Here is a 27053-nt window from a genome sequence, read left to right as displayed (position 1 = left end):
CATATCTTTTACCCGTAATAGGTACTCGTTACAAAGAGGGGTTAGAGGGTCTGTAAATAAAGACCCGCCCCGCGTCTCTCTGCAGCTTAGTTAACTAGTCTGAGGAAATGGGAGACAAAATGTGTCATTTTCCAAACAGGTTACTCATTTTCCCCTTAATTTTTTCACAAAGGCGCGCGCGCGCGCGTGTATGTGTGTATTTGTGTGCGTGCGTATGCCCATTTCACGTGTTATCAAAAGCCATTTTATAGATCAAGTAAAATAATAAATATACACCAGGTCCTCTGGTTATAAGTTTAACAGCAGAGAAAACGGTGTAACTTGAAAAGCTTTTCGCGGTTGGCTATAAACGCCATGGGCAAAATATGGAATGCAGTATTAACGCTTATTAGTCACAAATTAATTAATATTACCGTTAATCGGTCCAATTATCATTGTTGTAGATTCGAGAGATCGCCGACCTTACCGCTGTAGTGCCGGTCTCTTTGTAGTAGTATAGTGGCTCTAAAGTGAAAAATAAACAAAACATTTGGACAGACTGCCAAAATCTGTTCAATGCAGATCTATCAATAAAAGTAGCGCCTTGTAAAATTAGTTACCAATTTGTTGAAGACAGGACAAATAGTGACGGAATTTTGGAATTTTGACACAAAACACATATCATTCACATTTTGTCTGCGGTTCTTAATATGAACCATCACTTACTAATTGTACTTTGTTATTTAGGTTCCGAACAAAAAAGAATCAAAACACGTACGCTTTACAAATAAATTTCTATCCTTGTTTTAAGCACAATGAACAGATCCATGTACATATTTATAGCAAATAACCCACATTTTATATTGACAATTACTACATGAACACATGAAATCGTTCGTCGGGGTCATAAATACCCACAGTTCTAGGGACTGCAAAAAGGTATTTTGTATCATCAACATTTTGTATAAAAATGTTCAGACACACCCTGTACCTCTGGTGCTGATTATTGGCGTCTTTCGTGAAGTTGTCTTTTCTCATAATATACAATTTATATTCTACAGCTATTTACACTTAAACAAATGGACCTTTTTTTTCCATTTCTATGAAACTTGTAATGCAGAATCATTGCCATCCTCATGTGTAAGTTGAAGTATTGAATTATCTTATTCACTGTCACTTTTCCCTATAGCTTGTCCTTGATACAGCTTGTCTTTATCTCACTATTAAATTGTTCCTATAGCTGATCCAGCTGAAAATAAGATAAAATAAAATAAAATAAATGAGAACAAATTTTAATGATAAAAGAATGATGAGATTGAATAGCATAATCCTTAACAGGGGGATAGATTATGTTTGAGCAAAACATCATTTTCAATCAGGTTATTTTTAAATTTATCCATTATGAAGGGGATTTGAAGATTAAATTATCAAAAAACAAAAAAGGAACATTTACCTGAAATCTAATGTGAGTAAATCACTTAAAATTAGAACCAACTTTATTAAAATCATTGATAAACGTTTGTCACTCCTTTCAAAAACTAGCTACAAAAGGAACCATACAACCAAGTAATGAATTAAAAATGTGTTTTACCAAGTCGTCTGCATCTTCTTCCTGCATCTCCTCTTCTTCCTTTTTCTCTTTCTTCACATCGTCTGCCATGAACTCGGCCACAGCGTCCTTGGAGTAAGTGCTCTCCTCACACTCTTCATTGTCTATCAGCCTGAGACCAGCTGGAACATGTGGAGTTCTTTTATCAATTTGTGATTCCAAATATATATTTTCATTAAAGAACACAGGACTATGCATTTAGAACAGCAGACTTACAGATCCGCAAATCAAATATGGCGACCACTAAAAAGCTTGTCGCTTAGACCCCATTCCCATAGATATTGAGATCGATCTATCCCCCTGTGGAGTCTCACTAGATTGGTGTCAGCTTAACAGGCTTAAATGTCTGTCCCGCCTACTAAAAGCTGTAAGGGGGCAATTAACTATGGTGTGTGCTCGACTGACAGCAATTTAGCGTGAACCCCCAGGGAGTTAGGTCAATCCAGATGGATCGATCTAAATTTCTGGGAATGCAGTCTTAGACACTGAATAGATTCCCCGCTGGGATAACACCACACACATTCAAGTAGGTCGGCCATATTTGATCTGCAGATCCGTTAGTCCACTGCTCTGAATGTGCCCTATGCTAAAAGACTGTGTGTGTGTGTGTGGGGGGGAGGGGGCACGCTTTTCTTGAAAACCTTACAACAGTAGATGAGAACATTTTTATGATGAAATGCAGGGGATAAGGATATAAAAAAAAGTTATAAACATACTGTTTTGGGAGAGTGGAAGAAGCAGTCACTTATTTCTTTTAAGTAAAAAAAAAATTATTTTTTTTTACTGATTTTATCATCAAATTATGTTTTAATTATTATTGTTCTACATTAATATTACATATTAATTTATTCATTAATATATCATTTTTTTTCTTTTTTTTTTTTTTGTATTGCTGCATTCATTCATTTGGGTACTCATTCATTTTCTTATTCAAGCAATTATTCTTTCTGTAAGTAGGTCACTGAACATATTTCAAGTACAGATGAGTGCTTATTTATATTATTATTTTAAACTTACAGTTCTTTGCCATCTCGAAGAGAACCATTTTATTGTAGTGCTCCATCTCCTTCTTAAACTGGGTGAAAAATTTGTTAAATACCCCAGGCTCCAGGTGCTAAAAAGTAAATAATAATAATAATAATAATAATAATAATAATAATAATAATAATAATAATGTGACAGATTTAATTTGATCTATATTACGTTTGATTTGTCCTCTTTATGACAAACTAAAATTTTTGCTTTATAAAGACTTACATATATATTTGTGATTCTGTTAAAGGCAGATGTCTACATTGTATGAATCGTTTAATCTTATTTTGTTTCATTGTTGTAAATAAAATCTGTTGCTGATTTATATACATTGTTTGGTCTTCTGTGAGTTTGGAATTTAATTGTGCGGACCTACGGCACGTTAATATATATTAATAATCATAATAATCAGCCACTTGCAGTTGTTGAGAATGGAGACGTTTGAATTACCTGGGACATGACTGTTTACATAGATAAGAAACTAAGTCACAATCAACTGGACATGACCCTAGTGCAGAAAGATACACAGAAACGGACATAAATTGATGTAGCAGCACCAGCAGACCAAAAAATCATCAAGACTGAGGAAGAGAAAGTGGACAGATTTCAGGACCTTGCTTTTAAAATTAAGAGAATTCACAGAGCATCAAAAGTGTCAGTGATACTGATTGTGACTGGGGAACTTGGAACAATCCCAGTCACTTGGAACAATCCTGAAGATTGCAAAGACCTGATAGAGAAGTTAGACATACCCGACATCGTGCACAATCATTGGTCATACTTGGAACAGCTTACATACTGTGTAAAGTGGTATGTGTCTAAGGGTGTATTCCCATAGATTTTAGATCGATCTATCTCCGTGGGGAGTCTCACTAGATAGCTGTCAGATAATCCGGCTTAAATGTCTGTCCTGCCTACTACAAGCTGTAAGGGGGTAATGAACTTCTGTGCCCGTTCGGCTGACAGCTATTTAGTGTGAACCCCCAGGGAGTTAGGTTGATCTAGTTTGGATCGATCTAATCTCTGGGAATGGGGTCTAATCTGCAGGAAGCTGCTGCTGCACCTAAAAAATAGACCCATAAGAACAATAGGATCAAAAATTACCCACTAAGGCAAATTGTTAAATGCCCAACAAGAGGCAAATGGATTTTAGACAAAAAGTTTTATAAATATGCAAGAACTGTACAAAGAACCCCACTGTCTTGGGTCAATTGGCAGGTCAGATCACAACACAGTCATATGCTCTCCTAGGCCATATAGCTCCTTCTCCACAGGGCACAAAGTTACAACCTTCATTCTGTAAAAGAGCCAAAATGCATTGGCCTTCTTGACGCATGACATCGAGAATATATCATAGAGAGAACTCTATCAAAGGAAGACATGTCAGGAACAGTTTGAGTTTTTCACCAGACAGGCCACAACACTCACTGACACTCATCTAACTCTCTGCAAAGTCACTAGACACTCCAATGATAAACCATGGGTTAATGATGACTTCCGAAATACCATCAGAATGAAGTCCAAAGCTTTGCCATCTAGTGACCATGAGCAATACAAAATGTACCGAAACAAAGAAAACAGAATGTCAAGAAACCTAAAAAGAAAGCACTACAAAAGCAAAGTGAAAGAGGTTAGAATCTGGTGATTCAAGAAAATGGTGGGATTAGCCAATGACAAATTAAATGTCAGTCTTCACGCTTTATCTGACCATATGGTTTATTTGAATCTGTTTAACATCTAAGAGCTGGACAGATTCACAATATAATAATAATGCTAGCAGGTGAGCATTCTCAGAGTGATAATCAGATGAAAATAACAAAATTTTGCCTCTTTTTTTCCTTGTATCATAATATATATATTTTTTTCAATTTTTAAACTCTTAGTGTTTTTACTGGTAGAGGGCAGAGGTAGGCAGACATTATATATTTTGATATCTCCATCTGCCAAGAACACTGGTAAGTGCTGGTATTAAAGAAAAGGAAATCATCAGAAAATTCTCAGAAATTGAAAGTTTGCAACTACATGTTACTTTGGTATTTTCTGTAGCTTCTAATACTGGAATGCACTTCAATATTCTCCTATTTTTTTCAATCAGATTATTACTTACCTTTAAGGCAGCTTCTCTTAGTGCCTTCATACACTCCATTGCCTTGGGGTAGGACTGGGCACCAAATGACCCCATAATGATGTCTATTATTACACTCTCTAGCTGTTTACAGGCTGAAAATATAGTATAATATAAAAATGAAGTCTTATACAAACTCTTTTGAAGAATTTGCATCTCTCATTTAAAAAAAAAACAAAACTTATTGATGTAATGGATCATAGATGATATGAATATGATATTATTAATTAATTTATTTTCTATTGTTACAAAAATTCTCCAAAGTACAATCAGTATAAGGCACAAAATGTCATAGAATTTCTTTTACTGAACATCCATAATTCATTAACTTTTTGTCAATCAAAAAGAAAGTCATTCAGATGTGCAGTTGAAATATAAGAGTGAGTAAATATCAGATCATTTACCATTATATTATATTATAGTATATATACACAGAAAAAAGAACTGATAAAAATACTGATAAAAAGAACCTGCATAAAAGAAGACACACACCCTCTTCAAACATGTCCTCATCTTTCCGACTCAGCATGGCCCAATAATCCTCCACTGGTGTTACCGTGCCAACCTTTGTGACCTTGACCTTGTCCAGTTGTTTCATATCGCCCAATGCACCATCGTCAAGTTTTGGTTTCTTGGAAGCTGGCACATCACCTATGGGTCTAGACAAAGAAAGTGGAAGAAAGAATTTTGAATTTATGTCTGAGCTGTTTTTTTTTGCAAAATTCTTAAGCAAAAAAGAATGCATTACTAAACCTTCAAGCTTGTCACCACATCATGGAAGATGTAGAAAAAGACAGGAAAAATTCCTGTTCTCCTTGATTTAGTTTTGATATATAGTCATCATTAAATATCACTTGAAGCCTGAAAGCCAGAAAACAGCAGGTAAAAACTACAGTTTTTTATGAGGTATTCAAACTTAACATACAATCAAACATTGCGACAATTACTTTAGTAATAATTTTACAATGAAATATAGGAATTTGCTAAGTTTTGCTAAATGATATTTTTATGTTGTATTCTTTTTACTGTTAGTGTCATTTAATATTCAAATGTCAGCATTTAAATAATTTTAATCATTTTATGAAGAAAATTAAGATTTTACCATTACTATAATTATCATCATCAAAAGTAAAAACTATATTCAATAAGTAAAAGAAAACACAACTTACTTGTCCTGGAACATGGACTTTGCAGACACTTCTTCCTTCTTTTTTACAACAACTTTGAGAGGAAAGACCTCCTTTAATTTCTCCACATGTGTTTGGCAGTTGGTCAGCACTTCTTGAGGGGGTTTCAGGTAATCTGCAATGATGGGGGACAACTCAGGCAGTGGGTCATCTGGGTTTAGAGCTTTGTGCTGTAGACACTGGAGAAGAAAAGAAAAAGAAAGAAGTTTTAAACCCCATTTCCATAGATTTTTAGATCGATCTTTCCCTGTGGGGAGTCTCACTAGATTATTGTCAGCTTGGCCGGCTTAAGCGTCTGTCATGTCTACTAAAAGCTGTAAGGGGGTAATTAACTATGGTGCCTGCTCGGCTGACTGCAATTTAGCGTGAAATCCCAGGGAGTTAGGTCGATCTAAAACTTAATCTTTAGATCGATCTAAATCTCTGGGAAAGCACCCTTATACTTTTGAGACTGAAATCAGACTTTTCTAAACTGTGCCATCTTATTTATAATAATAACAAAACAATAAAAATAAATAGTTTGCATGCTACATATCAGATCTTTGTACTTTGGTATCTTGAATATTTCAAAATGCCTTTGAAAACCAATAGATATCATTACATAAAATTTAATCTATATTACACTAATCTGATATATACAGCCCCTGTAAGATAGGTGTATACTAACCTGATATAACCTCTGTAAGTGTGGATTGAAAGTAAGTTTAGGTTTAAGAGCTTCTTCCTCCTCCTCATCTCCCCTGTGAAGTAAGACATGGGATATAAAAAGGTCCAAATATAAAGATATGTGGTACGTGTAAGATGCTATTGACCTTAGGCTTAATTACAATATCAAGATACATTGCAAAGGTAAACTTCATTTATTGTTGACCATCTGATGCATTGCAAAGGTAAACTTCATTTATTGTTGACCATCTGATGCATTGCAGGTGTATTTTGGAGGATAACAATCAGGACAAGATAGGTAACTGAACAGTTTGCTTACTAGGTATTTAATTGGTCAGGTTATTCATAGACACAAAAAGAACTGTGTCTACACCATTTGCATCAATGTGTATGTGTACATGTATAAAGACCAAAATCCGGTAAATTATGTGAATATTATGAAGTGCTACAGAGTACTAAAATAAACAGTTTTAAATCAGATCCTATTTTTGAAAAGAATAAATAAAAGCTCACCAACAGACCAGAAACAAAACCAAAATTTAATGCCTGGCAAATTTGAAAATCATCATTCAGCTAAGACTGGGTTCCCATACCTAGATCGATCTAACAGGATCGCTCCATCTCCAAAGGGTTATTCACTAAATTGGTTTCAGTTTAAGCAGCTTAGATGTCTGGCATGCTTACTGAAGCTGCTAAACGATAATTAATTCCCCCTAGCAGCTTCAGTGGGCGCGACAGACATCTAAGCCACTTAAGTTGATAGCAATTTAGCAAAAATCCCCATGGAGACAGATCGATCCACAGTTAGTATGACAGGGTCTGGGAATGGTCCTTAAGCTGTTAGTTGTTGTTCAATTTTTGTAAACTATGTCATTTCATATAACAATATCTCCCACTTACTGTGATGTTTTAGACAGATCCATGGAATCAATCAGGTTGTCCATTGCCCTTAGTTGGTCATCTGGAGACCAAAATAAAACAAATAATTCATTCATAATTATCATTATAATAATAATACATACATACATAGATACATACATTGTACTGATGTTGTACAACTGCATTCATCAACTAATATTTTCTTTTTTTATTCCATTTCTGCACAAAAAGGAGTTCTTTGGACAAGCTGATTTATTTACTTCAAGTATAATGTTATATGAAATTATATTGCTAAGAGAAATATACAATTTTTTTTAAAATAATTACCATGCCAGTGAGAACTGAACATTGTTACCTGAGGGAGAAAATTTTTTGTTTAGTTCGCTATCTGGTTCTAAGGGTAAGGACCCAAAGGTAAACTGTCGCACATCCTCCATGAAGGGAATCTCATTGTAGAATAGGCACTAAAATGAATATTTTAAAAAACAAAATTTTATTATTGCATGTTCAATTAATATGTGATGCTATTGTAGTTTAAAATGGAACTATTGTCTGTATTAACAGTGCGATACATTATTACATGAAATATAAAAGATGAAATATTAAATGTTCTAGAAAAACTTCACACATCCCTCTTACACCCCTACCTCGCCCACACTATTGGCCCTGAACTCCTCTCTCTCTCTGTCTCACACACACACCTCTCTCTCTCTCACACACATATCTCTCTATCATTCTCTCTCTCTCTCTCTCTCTCTCTCTCTCTCTCACACACACATATCTCTCTATCATTCTCTCTCTCTCTCTCTCTCTCTCTCTCTCTCTCTCACACACATATCTCTCTATCATTCTCTCTCTCTCTCTCTCTCTCTCTCTCTCTCACACACATATCTCTCTATCATTCTCTCTCTCTCTCTCTCTCACACACATATCTCTCTATCATTCTCTCTCTCTCTCTCTCTCTCTCTCACACACATGTCTCTCTATCATTCTCTCTCTCTCTCTCTCTCTCTCTCTCTCTCTCTCTCTCACACACATATCTCTCTATCATTCTCTCTCTCTCTCATACATATCTCTCTATCATTCTCTCTCTCTCTCTCTCTCTCTCTCTCTCTCACACACATCTCTCTATCATTCTCTCTCTCTCTCTCTCTCTCTCACACACACACACACACACACACACACACACACACACACACACACACCTCATATCCAGCCTTGATGTGTGGTGACAGCACCCCTAGCTTGGCGTCACTATTGGCCCTGTACACCTTCCTCACTATGGCGACACAGTTGGTCTCGTGGAGGGCGCGGATGAAGGCAGAGAGAGCCACGCCTGCTGCCTGAAGAGATATGTACTCAGTTACTTCATTGAATTTGAACCTTTCTTAATAATAATAATAATAATAATAATAATAATAATAATTATAATAATAATAATGGAAATGATGTTAGGAATTTCACAACTTACAACTGTTAATCATAGCTTGGAAATAATGCACAGATTTTCTTGTATTTGTAGAACTTGCACTTGTTTTTAACAAAAGGACAAATAAATAAATAAAATCTTTCAGTGTTAACTAGACCTCTCATAAATTGGACACATGCCTATAAAATACTAAATGTAAATGCTACAGTTTTGTCTAGCAACAAAAAATGGTATATACAAATAACAGAGTTCATACTTAATAGACAAATATCACCAGTCTCAATTAGTGTATTATATGGGATGTCTTCTATAAAACATAACCCAAGTCTATATGTATGTTAATTAATAATGAAAGCACATTACCCCACTTTACCTCATCATCTTTTTCAGCAACAAAGGACTGGACATTGTTCCCTAAGAAGTGATGCCTCTTCACCTAAATAATAATAATAATAATAATAATAATAATAATAATAATAATAATAATAAAATAATGCTGTTGTATCTTGCTAGTTTTTTTTTCATAGTAAATGGTTTTTGAAATGTCTGCTAAAAATCTTTTTTGTGTCGTTATCACAGACTTGTTTGAATTTTCATTAATTCTACATTCAAAAATGAAATAAATTAATACTCTATAGTTTACCTTATAATAGTGAAAGCAATCTGATTTCTATATTTCATATTACCACAACCATTCCACTCACTTACATTTTTAGTTTCAGTAAATCCTAAAAGCTTAAAACACTTCACAGTTTTCAGTTTCATGTTTGCTATGTCATCTTCACTGAAAGGCACTAATGTGTTACCGTATCTGTGACCTGAAATATGATAAAATAAAATCAAATGTTGAAATCACATCATGAACCATCACCATCATAATGATTACTGTTAACATAATTGTTACAGAGGGTAATAGTTGATAGTTGTGAAAAATACATAGTACTTGTAATGGAAATTAAATTGTGTCAATGCATGTTTTATATTTCATAGTTTACAATATAAATTTTAAGTGGACATTCCTAATTTAATGCCTTAACCATTTCCCTTTTTAACTGGAAACAGCACTGAAATGCATGATAAGTGCTGTTTTAAAGAATTCAAGTGCTGTTTTAAAGAATTCAAATGAATTTTATTAGTAGTATCTTTATTCTTTCTCTTTGAAAAATAAAATAGCTGACTTCATTACCCCTTACCTTGTGCAGTTTCCTCTTTCTCGACCTCCGTGCTGGCCTCGTCATCAAGGTGATACGACCTACTGGTGGTGACCTCTGCATCGATATCTTTGGCGTAACAATTCTTGAAGCTGGGAGCTTTCTGTTCAACTACCTGAAATAATTCAACCATTGAGCTGAATATCTACACAGAGGTGATGCTAAACCCTTCAGAGTCAAGGGAGCAGACTTAATTCTTGATCTAGACTGTCTTTAATGTCTGTAAAACGTTTACTCATGTACAAATTAGATATATTTCAGTCATCTTTTACATCTTTAGATTCATGTACATCTTTTATTCATTTACACTGTCAGGTTTTATTTACTCAGTTAAACTGAGAAAATAACTTGTCACACCTAACAAAATGTGCCATCCACTGAGTATATAGTTTTGTTGAAAACGATCTGTGTTATCACACTAAAACAATGTCACATCTTACACAATGTTGTCACATCTAGCACAATGTGTTGTCACATCTAGCACAATCACCTTCACTCACCCTGACATAACCAGCTAAAGCTATTTGCAGGTTATTCCCAATCTCTAAATTACACTTCCACGGCGTGGGCTTAACCTTTCTGTTTTGGAAATAGCTGAGGGCTGGCAGTGCTTCACTGAAATATAAGATGTTATAATTACCATCAGGTCAGCTTTTATCATGTAATTATGATACACTGGTTTTTATCCCTTTCACACAAGTTCTCTTCCTGCTTCTTAAGTTAAATAATATGTCATGCACAAAAGCTCCCTAAGGTGACTTTTACTTAATGGCAGGAAATCAAGTTGTTGATCTTTTAGGGACCGTTCTCATTACCCTATTGAACTAGCTAGATCAATCTAACTCCTAAGGGATTCTCTCTACATTGCATTCAGTTGAAGCGGCTTAAATGTCTGGTAAGCCCCCCTTGTAACTTTAAGTCAGGACAACTTCAAGGTCCATAATGTTGTTCATGTTGCTTTCCAAGGGGGCGTGCTAGACAATTAAGCACCTTAGAGAGAATCCCCGCTGAGATAGATTGATCCTGCTAGTATGTTAAGGTTATGGGAATGTAGTCTAAGATGTGGATCTCTTTAACCGGTCCAGTTCAATGTACTGCATTACTGTGGCTGACAAGATTTGCTTGTAAACAAAGTGTTAAATAAACATGTTCACTCAATGTCAAAAGGGGATAACATTCCTGACAATTTACCTGAAAGAAAAAATTCCTTCTACCTGTGACAGCAAGTGTTTTACCATGGCCTCCCCAATTACCATGTTTTCACCATTTAATAAAGTTGATCAAAACTAATTTAATGTGGTACACGAAAAAGTTTGCTCTAATTAATGAAAGATAAAACTTAATTGTACCACTCGGTGTCAAAAGGGCTATAAATCCCTGGCAGTTTACCTGAAGGAATAACTCTCTCCTTCTACCTGTGACAGCAGGTGTCTTGCCATGGCCTCTCCAGCTCTCTGCTGTGCTGACTTTGGCTTAGAGTGTCCATTAGCTGCGGGTCTGGCTCCACTGTCATCTTCATCTTCATCATCATCATCATCAAGATCTGGACCACTGATAACACAAAGAGAGACGTGTCATATCTTTTTTTTTTTATGGTGTTTAATAAAGTTTATCAAAACTGATAAATTGAAAAAGTGTACGAGTCCTAAAGTTCTGAAAAATGCTGGGTAAGTTACAACAAGGCAGCAAAGCTGTCAAATGTACAGACAAAAACCAGAAAATAAAAACGCAGGAAATAGGATACTGTCAATTCTGATGAACTAATGTATTATGCTTACTGTAACTGCATAGCCAACATCAAATTCTAATTCTGCATAACATTGGATTAGGATGAAAGTTAAATGTGTATCAAGCATTAGACTGAGTTCCCATACCTAGATCAATCTAACAGGATCAATCCAACTCCAAGGGGTTTCTCACTAAATTGCTTTCAGCTTGAGAGTCTTAGGATTCTGGCATGCCAGTTTCAGTAGACGTGACAGACAGCTAAGCCACTTACATTGATTGCAATTTAGCGAGAATTCCCATGGAGATAGATCGATCCACAGTTAGCGTGATAGGGTCTGGAAATAGTCCCTAAGGTGTCAGGCTGATAAGAGTTAAACTTTGGAAATGCCAGAATGAGGTACAGTGAAAATTACACAAAAAATTGCTTAAACTCATTAAAAAAAATATATATATACATATATATATATAATTTATTATTTTTTGGGGGGGGCTGTATGTCAATCCTAAGAATCATTCTTGACTCCTAAGAATCATTAACTTAACAAAATACAGAAAATGTTACAAAGTAAGAGTACAGGGCTCCTGGCAGATGGGAGTGATAAGTCACAACTTGAAAATGCCAGTATAGCACTCTATAAACCTGCATTGCTTTCAAAACAGAAAACAATCACACTGGTTTTCAAACACAAGCTGCACTTCTGTCTTATGAAACTTTTCATTAAGTTTCAGTATCGTAGGTAACATGGTTTTGCCTTAATCGCTATCCTGGCAGCAGTGTCCAAAATAGGGTTTTCTTCAACTTTCATGCAATATAACATAATACTTAACAGCATAATGACCATTAAATTTTTTATAAAAAAAAAAATAAATAAAAGTATCATGAATATTCAGAAAATGTGATTTGGGAAGGTCTTCAAGGCCATGGAAGTTCAGAGTCACACTTTCAAAATGCCAAAACGTAAACAAGAGATAACTGTACTGAAATGATTTTCTTTCCATTTTCAACACCTTCTTTAAAACAAAATAATCAATAAACTGTCATTTTTAAATGTTCAACTAGGAAAATTGTTGACATAGGAAAAATATCAATAGAACAATTTTCAATGTCCAATTTGCTCCATTTGCAGATGCTGAACATAGTGAACGATTAAATCTGACAAACTGCAATGATGAGTTCCTTTCCATTCATGATACTTTATTACACAATGCACAATAACAGGTTTACCGTCATTTTTATATAATCAACTAACAATATTGTTAAGAAGCAGAAAATGTCAAAACAACACTTTTACATATCTTATTAGTTCCATAATGAGACTGTTAACATGCCTAAGAATTAAATCTGAAGAAATAACAATTATATACAAAAATACAGAAAACGCACAGCACTTCTGGTGGATGGGAGTTAAAAATCACATCTTGAAGATGCTAGTGTTTGAAAAATAATTTAAAAAAAAAATTTAATAAAACGTAAAAAATTCCAATAAAGCTGCTATTCAAACTTTTAATCTAGCTGTATTAACTTGATATTAATAACCCCACCAAGTTTGAGAAAAATAAAGCACTGTTATTCATCTATAGCATGTTGGCATAACACATTTTTTGTTGTAAATTTATTTGCAATGTTAAACACCATTTATCTGCATAATTATCACCAAATCCTAATTTTGTGACACAGTTAACAGAGCTAAACCTATGGGACTTTACAGGGAAATCTCAACGAGTGTTTTATGTAATCTCATTTAATGGCCAATTGAAAATTAATTACTAGGCAAGACTTTATAGACCTTAATTTAATTAGGGATCACCCAAGGGACAATTTCATACAGTACCATCATATAGCACAAAGGAGTTATAGGTGTTGCATACATGCTGAAAAAAGTGAAAAAAACAGCTTAACTACCCTAAAAATGACCCGATCATGCTGATTTTCAAACTTGACCTGCGCATTATAAATATTCATTAGTTCTGCAAGTTTCAAGCCAAAAGGTAAAATGGTTTTCCACTTATCATGTTATCAGTGTTGCATATATGCTGAAAAAAGTGAAAAACAGCATAACTTCCTTAAAAATGACCCGATCATGCTGATTTTCAAACTTGACCTGCGTATTATGAATATTCATCAGTTCTGTAAGTTTGAAACCAAAAGGTAAAATGGTTTTCCACTTATCGTGTTATCGGTGCTGCATATATGCTAAAAAAAGTGAAAAAAAAAACAGCATAACTACCCTAAAATGACCCAATCATGCTGATTTTCAAACTTGACCTGCGTATTATGAATATTCATTAGTTCTGCAAGTTTCAAGCCAAAAGGTAAAATGATTTTTCACTTATCATGTTATCAGTGTTGTATATATGCTGAAAAAAAGTGAAAAACGGCATAACTTCCATAAAAATGACCCGATCATGCTGATTTTCGAACTTGACCTGCGTATTATGATTATTCAGCAGTTCTGTAAGTTTCAAGGCAAAATGTAAAATGGTTTTCCACTTATCGTGTTATCGGTGCTGCATACATGCTGAAACAAGACAGCACTGTTCTGCAATGGGTTTACTTCTATTTTTAAAACCCTTTTTTAACATAAAACAAAATAAACAGTTTACTACCATTTGTATATGATCAACTAAGAAAATTGATGAGATGGGAAAAATATCAATAGAACAGTGTTAAATGTCCAATTTCCTCCATTCTGAGATTCTGAAGATAGTAGATGATTGAATCTGACAAACTGCAATGATATGAGTTTATTTCCATTTTTGACACTTTATAACATAATACACAATAACAAGTTTACCATCATTTTTACATAATCAACTAACAATGTTATAAAGATGCAGGAAATGTCAAACAAACACTTTTACATATCTTATTAGTTCAATAATGAGACTGTTAACATGCCTAACAATTGAATCTGAGGAAATGTGAAAAAACAGCATAACTTCTAAAATAATGGCCCGATTATGCTGATTTTCGCACTCATCCTATGTTTTAGTAAGATTGACCAGTCCTGTTAGTATAATGACAATTTCCCCATCTGTTTTTCTTATATTGTGTTATCAGTGCTGCATATATGCTGAAAAAAGTGAAAAAACAGCATAACTTCCCTTAAAATGGCCCGATCATGCTGATTTTCGAACTTGACCTGCGTATTATAAATATTCATCAATTCTGTAAGTTTCAAGCCAAAAGGTAAAACGGTTTTTCACTTATTGTGTTATCGGTGTTGCAAATATGCTGAAAAAAGTGAAAAAACAGCATAACTTCCATAAAATTGACCCGATAGCTCTGATTTTCGAACTTGACCTGCGTATTATGAATATTCATCAGTTCTGTAAGTTTCAAGCCAAAAGGTAAAACGGTATTTCACTTATCGTGTTATCGGCGTTGCATATATGCTGAAAAAAGTGAAAAAACAGCGTAACTACCCTAAAAATGAACCGATCATGCTGATTTTCGAACTTGACCTGCGGATTATGAATATTCATCAGTTTTGTAAGTTTCAAGCCCAAAAGTAAAATGGTTTTCCACTTATCGTGTTATCAGTGCTGCATATATGCTGAAAAAAGTAAAAAAACAGCATAACTTCCCTAAAAATGAACCGATAATGCTGATTTTTGAACTTGACCTGCGTATTATGAATATTCATCAGTTCTGTAAGTTTCAAGCCAAAAGCAAAAACGGTTTTCCACTTATCGTGTTATCGGTAAAAGTGCACGACGGCGACGACGGCGACGACGACAGACGCAGATGATGGCTATATGTACAGACACATCTGTGTCTGTACATAAAAATTATATATCTGAAACAGATAATTGGAATGAGGAAAGTGATGAAACTTTATAAGAAATATTTTTACATGGATTCCTCTGATTACTGAAAGGGAAAAATATTAAGTCTGAGAAAGCAAAATAAGCAGTCAAAAAACTTGTTTAAAAAAAACATATTTAAATTTCAAATTAGTTAGGAATGACTTTTTGTTATACCTTCATTTTTTTAAGGCAAATAAAATAAGAAGCAATTAAGAATAAAAATTATATAGTGAAAATAATAATCAAATTTATATATACGACTTGCATTATTCGTCTCGTTTTCGATATTGAGCGCAATGCATTGTGGGTAAAGTGGGACCTATCTTGCGTTGCCGCCATTTCTGTACACAGAAATAAAATGCCTCTCGGCGGTTCTGTGTGTTTTGTGCCTGTTTGTTTCAACAATACAAAGCGAGATCGAAATTTGTCATTTTATGCTTTCCCCAAGGACCCAAAAAAGAGAGGTATATGGATTGACAATATTGGACGAGCGGGAAATGAAGGCAAATTTAGTAAGTTCGAGCCCGCCAAGCAGCACCGTGTGTGTAGTGCTCATTTTGAAGGAGGGAATAAATCGTATTTGGGTGGTAGACCAACTATATTTCCACTCAAGGAATCGAAGATTTGTAAGCCCCGAAGAAAATTTATTAGACATTTAACTGTTGATAACTCTGAGACAAATTTTAGTGAACCTGGCGGCAAGTGGGAAGTTGAACAGCGAGGACGAAAATGGCTTCTCAAATACAGACCACAATGCCTACTGCATTGTATCAGATGCAGGTTCAGATGCTCTTTTAACGACAGTTAAGGAAAAACAACATATTTTCAGTATGGAACAGAAAATCCGATCTTTAGAAATTGAACTTTTGGAAACAAGAGTGGAATTACAACGAGCAAAAAAAAAAAAAAAAAAAAAATGCATGAAGAAATAGTGTGACAGAGAAAAAATTCTGGAACAACTGTCCGAAGCACATGAGGAAGTTGACAAACACACTTTCAGCATAAAGTCTATGCACAACAAACCTGAAATGGTTAAATTTTACATCAGTCTTGAAACCTACGAGGAATTAAAATTTTTCATGACTTTTTTATACCCTGACATTACCTCAGTATAAAAAAATGGCATGAAAACTGTCATGTGAAACTTTGGTTTGATTTCACAGCAAGGTTAAAGCTGGTTTTAGTTTTACTTTGGTTTTAGAGTATTGTTATCGCCATTGCTTAGACCCGAGTAAAACTAAAACCAGGTTTAAACCTGACTGTGAAGGAGTATTGAATTGTATATTACTTATGCAAATAACAAAAAAGAGAACAATTTTACCAAATATCTCATTTTTATTATCACAATGCACTTGAACATATCTAGAAAATGTTTAAAACATTGCATTTTAAAACATGGATCAGTGAAATATCGTAAGGTACCTTGGAAAGATATTTCCAAGGCAACATCATTGATTTTATTATGCAAAATAAAATTGTGAGACGAAATATTGAATTGTATTTATTAATAGGCAAATATTAAAAAAAAAACGGTTTGGGCATTCCCTTCAAGGACTTGGTCCATTCTCCACTGTCTTGATTCAAACTTCAATTTGGTAGGCCTTCTTCTAATTTTCTCTGCCGTCTGGATCCAATATTTTGTTTCTCTCTCTATCCTCACTGTACAGTTTACACCTATAAAACAAGTAAAAAATAGTCATGAAAATAATTATTAAAGTCATCATCAACACATCTATAACAGTGATTAATTTACATAAATACATATTAGACTGATGACAAAACAGAAAACTGACATGCCTAGTCATATTTTTTTAACTGAAATCTACCTGGATACACAACAGAAATATAATGAAGAAGAAACAAATGATAGATGCACTGATATTGACAGTGAGCTTGTACTAATTACCTGTACAGTGCACTAGCCCACCTCAGAGATTGTATCAGATAATTGCCTGAACCAGGTGACAAATTTATCTCCCATATAAATGACTCAGGTGAACATAATTACATAATGACCACATTAGGGTTTTGTATTTGGTCTTGTATTTAAGAAAATATCGTGTAACATACCTTTTTATCAGCTCTTCTTTTTTGCCTGATGTGTGGGCATCATTCATTTTACCAACTTTTCACCTCTGGCACCTCTGTCGCCTCAAATGGCTTGTTTAATATCGCCCCCGGCATGTCTCATGCTTCCATCATGTGTTCCTATCGCAGTGAACAACGCTTCCGGTACTATTTTGACCCCTGCAGTGCACAATTCCGGTCATGCGCACATCGCACCTTTCAAATAATGCAAGTCGTATATATAATAGTTTCTTGATACTCACATTACATTTAATTGCACTTCTGCCTGCTTCATGCCATTAACAATGTCATCAAGTTGGTCATCAGCAAATTCTCCACCAAGATCAGAGAACAAGATCAAACGTTTTCCACCTCCAAACTTCTTTCCTCTGAAATTGAAAGAGCATGATCTCAAATAACGACATAAAAATATTTCTCTCCATGTGCGTGTCTATGTGTGTAAACAGTACTGGAAAGCTTCAGTTACAATCTACATAAACATGATCATACTAAATTGAATATGATATTTATTTGATACAATTAAAAAAAAACAATGAATGCTCACAGTTAAAACAGATACGAGTCCCGTTTTAAATTAACACCTAATTGCAGTGACCACATATTTATTCAGACATGCATTTTCTTAAGCTTGTAAGTCCAAAGTCCCTGTGTTAAAAGTTTAAGGCATGGACTGGCCCATGTTCTACTTACTCTGTATGTTTGACTAAGTGATCTAGTGCAACCACCATTGCATCAATAACTGGCGCAATATTAAGGACAATATCAATAATTGATAATGATGTTTTTCTGCTGAACAGTTGATAAATTTTATTTCTAAAAGATAAAATTATTCTTTATCTGTGCTGTACATAATCTCTAAATTCTACACTGTCTGTAAACTATAATAAATTTTAAAGTTACAACTCTAGTTCTCTTCGAACCCATAAAGACAAGAGGAATGGTATACAAACTCACAAAGAGTTGATATGTAACTTTTTTCATTTGTTTAACCAAGACTTCACTTTAAGCCTGAATTGAAACCAAATTAGTCACCTACAGAATTAAATTAATTAATTACCCCACCCCCAAACCATTAATGATATGCTCCATGTATAAAGGATACAGTCAGCAGATATGTTGCTAGGCTGTATTTCATTCTGTACGTATTTGAGCAGGTCAAAGTCGGGAAGTCCTAGTGGCCGCGCCAGGGTGATGTTTTGGTACTCCTCGCCATCCGCGAGTTCATTGGCTGTGTTAGGTGTGCCGAACAATATGAGAGCAATCTCGTCTTTAGAGTTGGCAAAAATCTGGAAAAAGAAACTTTCAGTGGTTAGTCGCATAGTAAAATATCATTGACAAAAGACATAATATCTATATCATAAAGCATGCAAAAGTGATTCCATTTTCTTACAACAAAAAAATCATTATTCATGTAGCTGTGTTGTTTCTTCTACTTAGACTAGAAACTAAAATTGCTTAGCAATTAAATAAAGCACTGTGTTTGCCTCTTATACCCGCTGAAAAGTATTTCTTCTCAATAAACACACACACACTTACATCGCACCCACACACACACACACACAAACAAAAAAGTAATACCGTACATTGTCCAAACCTTTCTCTTTCGCATCATAGTGATCACTGTCCCTGTTGTAGGGGTGACTCACATGCCCTCCCCCCCCCCCCCCCTCACAAATGAAATACTTTGTCCAAACCTTTCTCTGCAGTATCATAGTGATCACTGCCCCTGCCTATCCTTGTTGTTGGGGCGTAGAAGACACACATAATCACACATGCACATGCACACACACACACACACACACACACACACACACACAGTGTCACAAACACACTAGCTAACAATACACTGTAGTCCAAACCTTCCTCTGCATTATCATAGTGATAGCTGTCCCTTCATGTTGTAGTGATGACCCCCTCCTCCCCCCCTCCCAACACACACACACACACACACACATACACACACACACACACACACACACACACACACACACACACACACACACACACACACACACACTCTAGCTAGTAATACACTGTAGTCCCAACCTTTCTCTGCAGTATCATAGTGATAGCTGTCCCTGCCTGCTGCAGGGGTGTAGACGTCCCTGGCGGAGACTCACTCATGGACGGTCCTACATCCAGCACAATGGCTATGGCTTCCTGGGATATAAAAATTGCAAGGTTCTTAAATAAGAACTGAATGAATATTCTGTTTTTTTTTTTTTTTTTTTTTTTTTTTTCTGGAAACTATGGGTACTACCCTAGTATGTACCTGTGCTTGTTTACCTAAGACTACAGACCAAAATATTCAATTCTGTAGCACTTGGTATAATATAACACCCCATTTCCATAGATTAGATCGACCTACTTTAGATCGACCTAACTCCCTGGGGGTTCACGCTAAATAGCTGTCAGCCGGGTGGACACGAAAGTAAATTACCCTCTTACAGCTTGTAGTAGGCGGGACGGACATTTAAGTCGGATTATCTGAAAGTAATCTAGTGAGACTCCCCGCGGGGATAGATCGATCTAAAATCTATGGGAATAGGGCCTAAGGCTGCCATATTTAATACTGTACTAGTACACATAACCACGTATCAGAATTTTACTTAATATTAATAGGGAATAAAAAAAGAGGTAGTATATAAAGATGGTTAGACATTACTTTCACCAAATACGTTGTTGTACAAATGCCAATAATGTTATAAATTATAGATTTCCTAAGTCATTATACATGTACTTCTCAAATATGTTTTAAAAGTTCTGAAAAGAATTGTTTTGCCATCATTTTTAAATACTCTAATTTTGCACAGAAGCTCTTTCTATGACAAAACATCAGTTTATGCACTGGTGTATAATTAAGGGTGATCGTTTTTTTTTTTTTTTTTTTTTTTTTTTGGGGGGGGGGGGGGGGGCTAAATTTATAGCCTGCTAGTGATTGCTGGATAAGAATGCACATTCTTTGGTCATATGGTATGCACTCATGTGTTGTGTTTACTCTATAAAACATGCAAAAAGTTTCGCATCTAACCTATCATAGGCTTTCAGATATTTCATACTGAATCGGGGACAATGAGAGGTGAATTGGTGGGGTCCTGGGTCCGGGATTTCCACCGGCGAAATCCAAAATTAATGCAAGACCACAAAGGTCGGATTTTTCTCTCTGACAAAGTATGCCATGTACACCATTTAGCAATTCTTAAAATACTCCTCGTGATCGTTGCTATACATATTGGTAGGTTCGTGGGAAAACTTAGATTATCTACCAAACACTTGCTCGAAGTCCACTTACCTTGTCCGCTGCCATCTTGAAATAAACAAGCTTTGGCACGTGCAGCTCATGCTGCCATCTGCCGGCAGTTTCGTTTTGTCAAACTTGTAATTTGTTGCCGATAAACACGCATTTATTTAAAGATAAATAAACAAATTTATATAATCATTTGTACCATTATTTCCGATGTCTCAATGTCCAATATTGTTGATAAGCACAACCAAAGATGTTTGTCAAATTAATTTTAATTTCAATAAATTAAAATTTATCTTCACACTGTGCTCTATATATACAGCACTCTAATCAGTGATGCTGGATTTTTTTCTTCTAAAAACAAATCTAATATCTTTGGTCCTATCATTACTTATTATAAATGCCATCAATCGCTTTCTCGTTCCAGCTTTTAGCAACTTTTCAATTCATAGACAACCAAGAAGCGACCCAACCGCTGCTTCCGGTTGTCGCTGTTGTTGTGCAATCTGGTAGAAAAGCGCGTAGTTTTTGTGCAATTTCACTTGGTTGGGAAACCAAGTGACGTATTCATCTAGTTAGTGATATTTATAGAGTTGTAACCTATCCAGAAGGACTTATTTTTAAAAAGAGAGAGTGCGCACAGTGTCGTAGACAGAAGGAAAACTTTGCACTACTGACGTCTAAGGAGAGAAACGAGGACTCGCAACAAGTTTAAGCACGAGTTTACAACTCCAAATTCTGATTTATAACCCTAAGAGGACTCGGGGGTATATATCAGGTTTATCACTAAAAGTGCCAAATACCAAAGACATTGTAAATATTGTACAGAAATTATATAAGACATTGTAAACATGGACGCTACTGTGATGGAAAGTTCTCAGGGACCAATAAACACACCAAGTGTTTGGGGTAAGACCACAAGTACCCCCTCCTCCCCGTGGGGAACAGCAACCACACCTACTATCTGCTCACTTGAAGAAGTCATGAGTGAGGAGCTGGCTCACGAGTTACAGGAAAGGGACGAAGAGGACGTTATTAAGAGGGTCGTCAATGTTCAGTCTGAGACGGCCAGGTGAGTGAAAATACTCATTAGAGGCTTGCTCACTTGTCACATTAATCAATAAATATATCTTTAAAAGAACATATTAAAGAATATTGTAAAAACTGACAAAAGACAAAACTGCTGAAATATCTTAAAAGAAATTTGATTAATTGCACAAATGAACCATTTTTGTACACACTGACAAGTTGTGATATTGTTACCCCCCCCCCCCCCCACACACACACACACACTCACACAGACTGTGTGTTAAGGATACAACATTTGATATGGCTGATGCTAGTATACACCATAATCCACTTCAATTAACTTATACTGATAACTGTGAGCTTTTGTTAAACTGAAGGAGATCAATTTTTTTGGACCATAAGTTTATCAGACCAGTCTTCAGGCTAAAGTGCTTTGTTGACTGTCTACAGTCGAAATCTCCTTTCTACCTTTATTATCCCAACATTTCAGTGAGCCAGTCCCAGACCTGTCGGCACTGTTACCAGATGCCGGATCTGAGACAAACGAAGACAGTGACTTTTTACTAGCACAGTTGCTCCAGTTGGAATACGACAAGGAACACGATTTAATGCTGTCGAAGGAAGAAGCCAAGTTGAATGGTCAGAGTAAAGGTGTGTTTTATCATACAAGCATTGTTTTTAACATTGTTTATGAATATTCATCAGTTCTGTAAGTTTGAAGACAAAAGGTGAAACAGTAATCTACTTATCATGTTATCAATGACCCCATTCCCATAGATTTTAGATCGATGTATCCCTGTGGGGAGTCTCACTAGATTACTGTCAGCTTAGCCGGCTTAAGCGTCTGTCCCGCCTACTAAAAGCTATAAGGGGGTAATTAACTATGGTGTGCACTCAGCTGACTGCAATTTAGAAAGAATTTAAAAAGATTAATTTCTTCAGCATATAAAAAAAAGAAATATTTGTTGACAGATTCATTAATTGCTCAAGTAGATTTTTCATCATCTCTTCTGTAAAGATTGCAAAAAGTAAAGAGACATGATTTTGCCAATAAATGCTTCATCAAACAACCTCAAGTCACTTCAAAAGAGCTCACATCAGTGATGTGATTTGAAGTATCTTATAATGTATTTTATAATAAGCAAGAGAACAGAAAATATTTTTGAATTTATCTTTCCAGTGTCTTTGTCTTTCTCTAACTACCGCACAGTTCACCCTTATGTTGAGGAGGACAGTGACAGCGAGGATGACGACCTAACCTGGGTGACCAATGTCTACAAAGGTTGGTATATAAATTACCCCCCCCCCCCCCATCCCCAATCCCCTCTTTTCACATAGGTATCGTTTGTACATAAATATATCCCCCCTCCCTTCCTCTGTAGGTTTGTATGTCAAAAAATACCCCCTTTCCTCTCCTGTAAGTAAGCTGACCTCTGCCAGGATAAAACCTTTATTTTCCACAAATGGCTTCACAACTTTTTACCAGATTAATCATTTGAACTAAATTTGTGAAATATTGGCAAGATTATTTTTCAAATTTTCCCAGCCATATGTTAGAAAAATAATGCTATCAATAGCCTAAATGACACTGCCAGAAAATCTTGGAGGAATCTATGTGATTGACATTAGAAATTTCTGAAAAATATATTAATATCAGCTAATATCAGAGTATGTTTTTGCAAGTAACTAAGTATAAATCTTGAAAAAATACTGCAGTAAGACTTAGGTTTAAAATGGGTAAAAATTACACTAATGCTTCATATATGTAGTTATTGGTATTTTGGGTGCAGTGTGCACAACTCTCATTTCTCATTTTCAGATGAGCCAGTTCCTAATTTCAACAAGGCTGGTTACTCTGGCAAAGGGAAGAACATTACAACCAAACATGACCCAGTGATTTGTGGAAAGAGAAATGTGTCCAAGATGGAGAAGGTACATTTTGAAAGTTATTTGTTACTGACAACTGAAGTTGACCTAATTTTTTTGCTAGAAACAACATATTTTGATCCATTAATTTGTCTTAGCCATGACACTTGACCAAGCTTTTTGTCAGTAACAGTAGAACTTGACTCGCTGATTTGGAAAACTAGAAATATCTCTAAAACTGGGACAACAGAAAGAAGATTTCCCACTGAAACGAAAATCAAATTGAAATTCTTCAAATTGTTACTTAGGACAATACCTGTTCATATAAGTTACATTGCAGATATCGTTACTAGTAAAGTAAATAGGCTCACAGGTATTTATTATTGTGATCTCTTTCTTGTCTCTTAATAGTTTCCCCCAGAATTTGAGACTGGTGATGGCAAGGGAATGGACCTTAAGCTTCCAAATCATGTCTTTAACAAACTGAAGCAGCACTCTGTGTCAGAAAACAAGAAAAGTCAGCGTCTTCACGAGAAGAAAGAACACTCTACGGCAGTAAGTATGCAGAGATACTTGAGATGTGTGAAAAAAGTTAAGAATTTTTGTAAGTTCAATAAAAGAAATCAAGACATTATTTATGTGTGATAGTTGATTATCTTAATGAAATTCCCTAGTTTCTGTCTCCAGAATTAGAGCCTGTCAAAAATCTAGAAATTAAAACCTCAAAAACAAGTTGTAATTTTTATTCTGTTAATGAATATGGGTACTGTATAAAGCAAATTTTGTAAAAATTTCAAAAAAAAATGTTGTTTTCTGAACATAAGAATTTCGCCTTTAAGAACTAAATGGGCACTTCGATAGTAGGTTACGAACTATTTCTGGAGTAATTAAAACCTATGGCACCTACAGAAAAAGTAATAATATTCCAGTTGTTGATTTAGATAGATAACAGTATTAATTTTGAAATTTTCAGCAACAAGCTGTTGATCCGAAGACCCGCCTGATCCTGTACAAACTGGTGAATGCTGGGATACTGGATAACGTCACGGGGGTGGTCAGTACAGGCAAGGAGTCCGTCGTCTTCCATGCTGATGGTGGCAGGTTTGTCTCTATCTCTCTCTCTCTCCCATTCTCTCTCCTTCTCTCTCTCCCCCTCTCTCTCTCTCTCTCTGTTTCTCATTCCCTCTCTCTCCTTCTTCCTTTCATTCTTCCTTTCACTCTCTCTCATCATTGGTTTTTGGCATGCTTGATTTCTCAGTACTGTGATCATTATACAATCTTACAATTAGATTACAGATTTATAAAAATTATTGGATTATAAAAATGATGACCAATATGATATTTCATTGAGTCCTAAGTGGCACAGTGTTATGTTCATCACTTTTCTTCTAAAATTTTAATGTTTAAGCAAATGTTTACACAATACAAGATTAGCAATGTAATTTATAAGCACATATTAATGTGTATACATTTATATTATCACTGGGTATACTCTATGTCTGTTGAATTATTTCTTTTCAGCCTTCCAGATAGAACAATGCCCACAGAGTGTGCCATTAAAGTGTTTAAGACCACTCTCAATGAGTTTAAAACAAGGGAAAAATATATCAGGGGGGATTTCAGGTATGCCATAACATTATATGATATCATAATAATATAATATGACATGATAATAATTATAATAATATAATATTATGCTATGCTATGCTATGCTATGCTATGCTATATACAATACTAAGCTACTCAGTGCAATACAGTACAATTACAATACAGTGAAATACACTGCAATACTATAATTATAGTAATAATGATAATGATTCTAACAGATTGTACTATGTCAGAGGGCCAGTTCACATAAGGTTTAAGTTAAGACTGTTACCATACATTCAGATTGTGTGCAGTATGTGTCACATTCCATACAGCTCTTCAATCCAGTCCTTATTTGAGTTATTTTATTTGAAAGCTGAGATTTAGTTTTAGTGTTTTCTTTGTTGTGTTTAGGTTCGCAAAGGATGAGTTCAAGAAGCAGAATCCTCGGAAAATCATCAAAATGTGGACAGAAAAGGAGTTAGTCAACCTCTCAAGGTAATAGTTACTTTTGCTATTTTTTTTTCTTATAGAATGTATTAAAATATATGCATTTCAGTGAAATTTTACAGCTATGTGCACAATACAATTTGAAACTTAAAAAAAGTCAACAATACATAGTACTATTGATAAATTAAATATAATCTTACTTAAAAATGAACTTAAAGTATCTTTAAAAACTTCTTTTCAGAATGCGAAAGTTTGGTCTGCATTGCCCTGAGCCAATTTTGATGCGAAAGCACGTATTGGTGATGTCGTTTGTTGGGCACAATCGAGTGCCAGCACCCAAGTTAAAGGAGGCTCATCTGTCTGCAGAGCAGCTGCAAAATGCATATGCACAGTGTGTAGAGGTGAGTGCATAGTGCAAAGTGCACTAGTGTAAAGTACAGATGTTTTTGCATTGGAAAATGCATATGTTACATGTTTATGTTTTGGGAAATACATATATGCACAATATGTAATATTTTATATGATGCATACCTAATGGACAAAATACAAGGGGGGTAGATGTGTTAGATGCAACAAGGAATTTCCTCCAATACTCACCCTCAAAGCAATCTGTAATTTCATTACTATCGTGCTACTTTGAACTTTTTACTTCACTCATAACTGTATTACTATTATTACAGCTGAGATGAATTCTGTATATTCTAAACAGTGCTGACTGATTTCTTTGCTATTTTTCTGATTCTCTACATCAATATGTGCATAGTCCTATTAACTGACGACTTAATTGTTGGAACACATCACAGAGGGGAGTCCACTCCTCTCAGTAGATTTTGTTTCAATACAATATCTTATTTCAGGCTATGAAGACTATGTTCAGAGACTGTGGTTTGATCTCAGTGAATACAATATCTTATTTCAGGCTATGAAGACTATGTTCAAGGACTGTGGTTTGATTTCAGTGAATACAATATCTTATTTCAGGCTATGAAGACTATGTTCAAGGACTGTGGTTTGGTCCATGCTGATCTCAGTGAATACAATATCTTGTGGCATAATGGCAGCATTTGGTTCATCGATGTCAGCCAGTCCGTAGATGTGCAACATCCACATGCACATGAGTTCCTGCTTAGAGAC

At 35.2% G+C, this 27053-nt stretch overlaps 2 protein-coding genes across 2 annotated transcripts in view; one reads left to right on the top strand and one right to left on the bottom strand.

Annotated features, from left to right (window-relative positions):
* Positions 1 to 283: 283 nt before the first annotated feature.
* Positions 284 to 21198, bottom strand: LOC106166217 (DNA repair protein Ku80). Its single transcript, XM_024077582.2, has 20 exons — positions 21036 to 21198; positions 19790 to 19903; positions 18846 to 19029; positions 18434 to 18482; positions 17986 to 18111; positions 11507 to 11668; positions 10618 to 10732; positions 10100 to 10232; positions 9615 to 9724; positions 9280 to 9342; positions 8683 to 8820; positions 7833 to 7941; positions 7499 to 7559; positions 6600 to 6672; positions 5915 to 6111; positions 5238 to 5404; positions 4728 to 4840; positions 2606 to 2702; positions 1571 to 1710; positions 284 to 1228 (listed from the first exon to the last, which is right to left on the bottom strand). The coding sequence occupies exons 1-20, from the start codon at positions 21048 to 21050 to the stop codon at positions 1214 to 1216; spliced, it is 2181 nt and encodes a 726-aa protein (XP_023933350.2). The 5' UTR covers positions 21051 to 21198; the 3' UTR covers positions 284 to 1213.
* Positions 21199 to 21444: 246 nt separating this feature from the next.
* LOC106166233 (serine/threonine-protein kinase RIO3) overlaps positions 21445 to 27053 on the top strand; it is a 10274-nt gene continuing 4665 nt past the window's right edge. Inside the window, exons 1-10 of the mRNA XM_087019274.1 lie at positions 21445 to 22059; positions 22507 to 22667; positions 23197 to 23298; positions 23836 to 23948; positions 24294 to 24437; positions 24856 to 24983; positions 25404 to 25505; positions 25884 to 25967; positions 26161 to 26320; positions 26901 to 27053. The exon at positions 26901 to 27053 is cut by the window's right edge and continues 18 nt beyond it. Coding sequence (XP_086875400.1) covers positions 21839 to 22059; positions 22507 to 22667; positions 23197 to 23298; positions 23836 to 23948; positions 24294 to 24437; positions 24856 to 24983; positions 25404 to 25505; positions 25884 to 25967; positions 26161 to 26320; positions 26901 to 27053 — 1368 coding nt within the window. The 5' untranslated portion in view covers positions 21445 to 21838. The remainder of the gene's footprint in view (positions 22060 to 22506; positions 22668 to 23196; positions 23299 to 23835; positions 23949 to 24293; positions 24438 to 24855; positions 24984 to 25403; positions 25506 to 25883; positions 25968 to 26160; positions 26321 to 26900) is intronic.

This window comes from Lingula anatina, chromosome 8, assembly GCF_051362555.1.
Source record: "Lingula anatina isolate TDL-2025a chromosome 8, LinAna3.0, whole genome shotgun sequence".
NCBI classification, from domain to species: domain Eukaryota; kingdom Metazoa; phylum Brachiopoda; class Lingulata; order Lingulida; family Lingulidae; genus Lingula; species Lingula anatina.
Note: the sequence above shows the minus strand (reverse complement) of the source record. Positions and strands in the feature narration are given on the sequence as shown.

Bases quoted from the DNA above. Each gene is read 5' to 3' on its own strand.
- LOC106166217 (XM_024077582.2), bottom strand. The intron at 10,733-11,506 runs GTAAACTGCCAG...CTTATATTTCAG, and splicing joins GGAGAGAGTTATTCCTTCAG to TGAAGCACTGCCAGCCCTCA. The intron at 6,673-7,498 runs GTAAGTGGGAGA...CTTACTTCACAG, and splicing joins GATCTGTCTAAAACATCACA to GGGAGATGAGGAGGAGGAAG.